Genomic DNA, 7,546 nt, shown 5'->3' on the forward strand with positions numbered 1-7,546 from the left:
CCGACATCAACAGGAATTACCTGGGAGCTGTTCCACAGCCGCGGGGCGCGGGGGTGCTTTTCTGCATACTGCCCTGGCCTAAGTGCAAAACAGAGTGCACAGTGGTCTCAGCTGCGCGGTATTCCACAAAAGACAGCCTGAATTTCACAGATACAGCTTATCACCCATCCTAGTGATTTCCTCCATGGTTTTACCCTCAAGTAGCACCAACTATTTAAACTTTTCACCATATATATATATATATATATACACATACACACACTTCAGTATTTTATATCTATATACACAAAATTAAATGGTATCAAGTTACAGTATACCAAAACAAAACTGGCATTTGTGCTTTCTGTTTGTACAGGTGTCGTTTCTGTAATTTCAAAAAAAGGTTTATATTTTTATTTGCATCAAGACATGTCACATGATGAAAAAAGGTAGAAAACAGCTAGGATTGAGAATTACAGAGCATCAGCTTTCCTCATAGGCCCCACTAAGTCTACAGAATAGTTGCTTTACGTAAAAATTCTCCATTCAAACACCTACGTGGTTACCCAAGGCTGCTTGAGGATCTTCTTAATAAATACTATCATATAGCAGAAGAACCACGCATCCTGTCTTGCACTGTGCACATTCATGAGATAAAAGTTTCTGCCTTCATTGAGTGACATGTTAATAAAACAGCACTTAAACTTCACTTTTTAGTCAAGACCTCAAAGCACTTTTTTTAAAAAGAAGGCAATACCCTCATTCTACACGGTAGTTAAGAGGCACAAGGAATAAGGCTTGAATTTCTGTCTTCAGACACCAACCAGGCCGTGGAAACCAAGGGCTTAAACTCCAGGTTCCCCCAGTCTGTTTACTGGACTGAAGAATCTCATTTCCTCAGGTAATCTCTACTCTTGGATTTAGACGCTTGTTTATAATCCGTAACATTAACCAAAAAACCAGCAGCTCCACAACCCAAACAGCCCAGCTATGCTTCTGTAAAGGTACTTTCCTCTTGGAAGCATGAAACAGTTTCATAAGAAAGCTGTTTAATTAAAACCAGCACTAAGTTCAACCTTCGGCTCTGGGCTACATAAAGTGACCACCTGCCTCATCTGTTTATGCTTCAGTAACCACTGGAGACCAAAAAAAGTGTCACTAAGATACACAATACTAAATAACTCAGTTAAAACTAATGGTGAATTTTATTACTTCTTTTTTTTTTTTTTTTTAAATACAAAGCCTGCCAGGCTGGGTGCTGAAGGAAGACTGCTGCCATCCGCTTCAGGAACTAAAATATACAGCACGTGTACCATTACTCTGCAAGCGTTTTAATTATTTGAGGAGTTGGAGATCTCCCGTGTCCTAACAGGAAGTCATAGCATTCACACTCATTTCAGGAAACATTCGCTTCTTCCCGATCTCCGACTACTCTTCCGTTAGCTATTACCTATGTGCACATTTGCAATGCTTTTCCACAGACTTCTTGTAAATGGAGGTTTCTTCTAGTCCTCTGTTTCGACAAATTACCCTCTCGCAGATGGCTGTAGGATCCCTTTTTCGATGAGATGAGATTTCAGGGTTTTATACACACTTAGTTGTTGCTCAGGCTGAAGGATCAACAGCTGTTTCAGTAATTTGCTGGGATTTGGACCCCTGTCAATGAAAAAAGAAAATTTTTTTGTGAGCAACACCACTAAAGAAACTTTTAAAAGCTTTCCATTTTCCTCTTGCTGCACAAACAATGCCTTCCCTTTTTGAGGGGACACCAAGTTATGGATTTCTCCCAGTCTATATTCCTCAAGATGCCTGGGCAAGCATTACTGGAAAAGCATAGCTCAGCTCAATCTGAACAGAAACTAAAAGGCGTTTCTCGTATTTGCTGTCAAAAGGGCTATTAAGAAGTCTTACAACAAATAACATTCTCCAATTCACGCTTAATCACTGTAATCAACATTTTTTCATCAACATATCCCTTTTAGCTTAGTATCTGCTGGCAGATGAGCTGTGTACTATTGAACCACATGGGAAGTTGGCCGTATTGGTAAAGAAAACTGAAAATTAAACCAGGTTTTTGTAATAGCAGCCTCATTTTTCGCTAGTCACTCGTTTACAGTTTGCTCCTAAGATGGGCTGAATATGAGGCGAAGAATCTGTTGCTGATTAGGTACCTAATATTATTTAGCCACATGCATCCACAAAACTAAGGGCATGTATTGGTTTGGACACCTACAGCTCCTTGATCCCCTCACTACCCCAGAACCTAAAACAACTGGCTGTAGGAGAATTCTCATTCCCATGATTTCTTCTTGAAAGCTGGTGTGGTCCAGGGAAGATGAGCAGTATTTTTAAGGAGCTGTCTCCTCTCTCTAACCATCATGTTTTCATCTTAAATGGAAAATTCCAAGTCAAGCAGCTGAGAAATACTGCAACTTACAGGAAGAACTGCAGTCTCGCAACCTACAGGCACTTCAGGAACCACACAGGCAAAGCAGTAGCTGCAGCGACCCTCCCACTTCAAACCCCATCCCCACACCCCCCTGTAATTAGTGAACTCTAGTAAAACTTCTGAGAGGCCGCCACACAAAACCTTCTGGTATTTAGGGTACACAGGTTACCTTTAACAGCCGTCACCAGAACATTATGGTATAGCTTGAATCTGGCAGTGACATATGTTTTCTTAATAGTTCTATATTTGAAATCATTGCATAAATCAGATTTAGAAACCTGCAATCTCCTCTGTGCTAACAGTGCAGAATGTAACTCGTATGAAGTAACTGTGGCAGAGCTCCTGTGCAAGCTTAAGTAGCTAATATTGTGAAAAGCCCATACCTTATGAAACTGGTGATGTAGACATGAACAAAAGTGGCCATCAAGTACTGACAATCAAAGCGATCCATTATCCCACCATGCCCTGGGATTGTATCTGCGAAATCCTTTTGGGTGTGAAGAATGGACAGGGGAAAACAAAAAAAAAAAAAGGAGAAAATCATGGACAGTGGTTCCCATGAAGCACACTAACAACGCGTCACTTGACAGCAGAACGTTAAGGCTGCGAGTAAGCTACGGTTCCACTGCACTGAGCCAAAAGTTAGCAAGAGCCTCCTTTGCCAAAGGAATTTTTAACCGCAAAAGTGAATCAAGGGGTGAGAAGAAAACGCAGACAAAGCAACCTGTCCACAGTATCACCCGAGAGGACACCGGTAGGTGTGGTGCAGGTTTGCCGGTACACGTGCATGCCTATAGCACTTCTTTTTGTAGCAAGCCTCTTAAGCTAGTGGCTGTCCTTTCCTGCCTCTGCAGACTCTAATTCCCCTCTTTAGTGCTGTTATTGCATCGTCCTCTAACGGTAGCTGCTGCTGAAACACTCGATACTGGGGAATGTGTATCTGCTGCAAGAGAAATAATGGGAGGACTCTTTCCGCTGCCTAACACTGGCTTTGCAGGTCACACTGCCCATTCACCTGATGTTTATTTCACCGGGTTCTTGGTAACCGTAGTTGAAAACCATAATGTGTCCATACAATATAAATATATTTAATAGAATCAAAAAACACTGTAGTCAAAAAAATCATCACTAAAAATATTTCTGATGCAAACAAAGCTTGATACACTACTTTTCTGTTACCTGATCTTGCCTGTAGAACAGCTTTATCAGTCAAACTACCCTCATGTAGCCTTTCTGTCACCCACACTCACTCGTGTACTTGCTGGGTGAAAACCCTGACCTCAGCCATTGGGGCAACTGCCAGCAAGTTAACTAGTCCTGTGCTGGTGCCACTCCAGCTCTCCAGCACTGGGCAAGCATGAAGTGTCTAACCTAACCTAGGTGCTGCCTTCAGTAACAAACTCCACAATATCCCCATCTTCCCAACAGTCCTTCGCTCACCACCTTGGGACTCAGAAGTATTAAAAAAACCCAAATCTACTTTTTAGTGTTGCACTTTAACAATAAGTGCTGCTTTTCAGAAGCATTTTTTCCCCCCAAAGATCTTCACGCAGTCTTTTGATAACCTGGACGTGCAGGGACGATGGCACATGAGGCTGCAGCTAGCAGAGTGCTGGACAAGCTGCTTGGACCAGCAGAACAAAGAGGGTTAAGTACAAGCACGTGTTCAGCACAGAGAGGTTTATAGGCTTCTGTGCGAAGCGCGTGCTTAAACAGGTGTGCGTAGAACACAACAAGAAGAACAACAAGAAGCAACAGGGTAAGAATTATAGCAGTCCTACCAAGACATAAAGGTCAGGAGAAAATTTGGGGCTGCCCTCTGCCAATATTCCTGCTCCCGCTTACTACCAGCCAGGGACAACACTGTCACAAGCGACGGCGCACACCTTGCAATAAACCGAGGCTGGCACGTCGCATCACTAGCCAGCACAGACTTGTTGCAAAAACAGCACTATAAGGGCAAAGGCAGCCAAATATCTCGCGCTTTGGTGAGCCTGGCACGTCGGTGTCTGCATACGACACAAATCCTATTGGTAAAACGCAGCCAGCCACAATCTGAAGGGTAAACCACTGACGGTGCTTCTTCGGCTTCTTGCTTTTCTTGTCAAGTATAATATCTCATATCTTGCTCGTCTAAACAACTTCTGCATCATGACTTGGAAGAGTAATTATCAACCAAAACATGAAAACAAATTATTCTTAGATTTCCAACACTACAGTGAATGATTAAAAAAACCCCACCAAATCCAACCCACCAATTTATCTAATTCAAAGAGAAAATCAGAACAAAACTGGCTTACAGTTTTACACACCTTAATTTTGAAAGCTCTTTTAAACCCACTGGCGAAGAATCCTCCAAATGGCCCAATTAATGAGGCAAATGTTGACAGTGCAATGCTGTGCATCTGAAACGGGTACATATTCACTGTTTCCTAGAAGAAAAATAATTATCATTGTGTTTCAGTATGGTTGATTGTAGGTATTTGCATCTTAAATGTTTTTAAAGGGGGCTGTTACAGAGCAGATTTCCACAAAGTTCTGGTTTTCCTGACACGAGGTAATACTGTGAATAAAGGAAAAGCAGAGACACTGAGGAAACCTGCGGGAAGGTCTGGTCATGTGAACGGGATGAGGTATTCGGGGTTGCTACAGCAGTTAACCTTCACGGGTGATGTGACTTGCAGCCAATCCTTCAGCTGATCATAAGGAATACAACTACAAATTCCATAACGTACCATGGGACACTCTAGTCTTTCCTGGCTTTGCTTTTCCAGCTCAATTTTCTGTAAATGAAGGAGCTTTCCACAAAGTCCTGTGGAAAGCTGATGGCCCAATGCTCTCCTCAAACTTCTCACCTTCACAGAATTCACTGTCACTTCTTTCAAGAGCTCTCACAAGGCAGATACTAATTTTGCTCTGGTCTGCCATACTGACACCTTTCTGAACATACAGCAATAATGGGAGGTAGGTTTACCCTACTCCCTACCTTTGGGTTTGCTTTTAAACCGATATTGTTCACCTCACTCTGGTCACACACCCGAAATTTGTCATCCATCTAAGTGCTTAAGATTTAAAAGGATTCATTAGCAACAGGGGATTTCTTTGGTTGGTTGGGGTGTTTTGGGTTTGTTGGGTGTTTTTTAATTGGGGTTTTTTGGTTTGCTTAGGTTTTTTGGTTTTGAGGTTTTATTTCATAATTTAGCTTTGAGCACTTTCAAGTCAATGGTACAAGCTCCGGTCCTTGAGATAATGCTGTAGTGGCCTCATCCCTGACGGCAGAGCACACCTCACCTGGCAAGTTTTGCTAAACACCATCTGTAGCTGAAAACTCCTGTACCTTGCGTTTCTGATTTGCATCATAGCTGGCCAACACTAATTAACTTCTTGACCAGTTTGTGCAGTTATCTTCAGACACCTTTCTTTTAGGCTAAACTATTCAGTTGGTCAAACAGAAAAGTTTCTGAGTTGGAATTAAGTCAATTTTGTTGGGAGAACAAAAGGCTTGACATCTTTTGGCACCAAGCAATATGTTTCCCAACCATAGCATCTGGTCATATTTGTAAGAGAGAACATCAGGAATTGAGTAACAAAGGGAAAACCATAACCAGGCTGTTGCCCAAACAATTTGACTTTCTATAAGGAGTGTAAAAACTAAATGTCTCCTCAAAAGGCTTGTTAGAGCCTGGCAAAAGTACTTCAGAGGTGCACAAGGAACTACCATCGCATTTTAGCCTTAACTAGACTGGCACAGAGCTGGGTGTTCCCATCTCCTTGCCCTTTACCAGAATACAAAATATAGCCGGACATAGTAAGATTTCTCTTGGCTCGGTCCACATTATGTTTTTGTGCAGGAAAATCCTTATTAAAATGTAATCGACCCCAGGGTCCTTGAAGCAACAGTATGTTCATTTGGTATAAAAATATCAGAGCTCCTTCTAGATGCAATCTTGCTTTTCCAAGGTACCAGCTGTAGCCACTAATGACTTTTAACCTTAGGATTGGTTGCTGCAGTTTCCAGTTTGTGCTTTCTTCATGTAACGACATCAACTTTTCACCTTCGGTGTGACACCCACATAACCAGAGGTGAAGCACACTGCCTTCCCTAGTGCTGTGCACTCACTCTTCATGGTGAGCCTCTGCACAGGCGAGGTGAGCGCGGCGGAACCTGCTTGTTCTGCACTTATCCCGGTCACCTCCTCTTTGCCCTAAAGGAAAGCTAATGACAGACTGCTTCGTTTCTGTTAGGTGTTCTCCTTCTGTTTGAGCGCGTCTGGAGCTTGTGACTTTGGAATCAGTGCTTTGTATAGTAGGACAACTGATGACCTACTTCCTGACAGGCAAAGATACAAAAACTCACTTAAAATAATTTGCAGGCCGGGTGTGAGGAAAAGGGTTGGTGACTACTTCACTTGGAACTATTACTGGAAGTAACAGCACTAACACTCAAGGTGCTACGTAGTGAAGAAAGTACAAGTCCAATCCTAACAGCAGTTACACACCAGCTGAAAACAGAATGAAGTTTTACACAATTAAGCTTGCTACTAATATGGGCTATAACAAGCCTTTGTCCACTTTCCACAAAAATTTAAAGGTTACTCTTCAAAAACAGGTTTGTCTGAAAAACGTGACGTCCATTTCCAGCATGAAGAGAATACAGGCCACAAGAACATGGGCAGGTCTCCTTGGGTGACTCCTGCAATGCATTTCAGTTCTTGTGAGTGATCACCTCCCCCACCTGAGCAACAGAGAGGCTCATGAGATCGATTCAGTTCTCACCCTTCAAGCCCTGCCCACATTCATAAGCCCTCCTAAAAAGTTGAGAAAACCGCTCAAGCTGGGAAGTACGACTCCAATTTTAACCAAAGCCTTGGTTGTTTCCTTACCCATCCCAACACAGCCTGAAGCAATGGTGGAACAGAGTACTTCTTCATCTGAAAGAGCTCCGAAGGTTCACACTCTGTCACAAATCTGTTGGTTTCACTGTTATATTCCACAGGGCAGACGAAGTACTGATGTTGCGCCAAAAAATAGGAAAACTGAAAAGCAAAACAAGGACTCCTGAAATAGGCTCTTGTTGTTACAGTCAAAGATCATATTGTAATGGATGGCTTTGTCATC

General features: G+C 42.5%; 1 protein-coding gene across 1 annotated transcript in view; it reads right to left on the bottom strand.

Moving 5' to 3' along the window:
- Positions 1-1,505: 1,505 nt before the first annotated feature.
- LOC104493100 (phosphatidate cytidylyltransferase 1-like) overlaps positions 1,506-7,546 on the bottom strand; it is a gene marked incomplete at its 5' end in the record, with an annotated part of 7,867 nt that continues 1,826 nt past the window's right edge. The window contains 4 exons of the mRNA XM_010135724.1: positions 1,506-1,635; positions 2,812-2,915; positions 4,741-4,860; positions 7,312-7,464. Of these exons, the coding sequence (XP_010134026.1) occupies positions 1,506-1,635; positions 2,812-2,915; positions 4,741-4,860; positions 7,312-7,464 (507 nt within the window). The remainder of the gene's footprint in view (positions 1,636-2,811; positions 2,916-4,740; positions 4,861-7,311; positions 7,465-7,546) is intronic.

The sequence above is a fragment of the Buceros rhinoceros genome, unplaced genomic scaffold, assembly GCF_000710305.1.
Source record: "Buceros rhinoceros silvestris isolate BGI_N320 unplaced genomic scaffold, ASM71030v1 scaffold42884, whole genome shotgun sequence".
NCBI classification, from domain to species: domain Eukaryota; kingdom Metazoa; phylum Chordata; class Aves; order Bucerotiformes; family Bucerotidae; genus Buceros; species Buceros rhinoceros.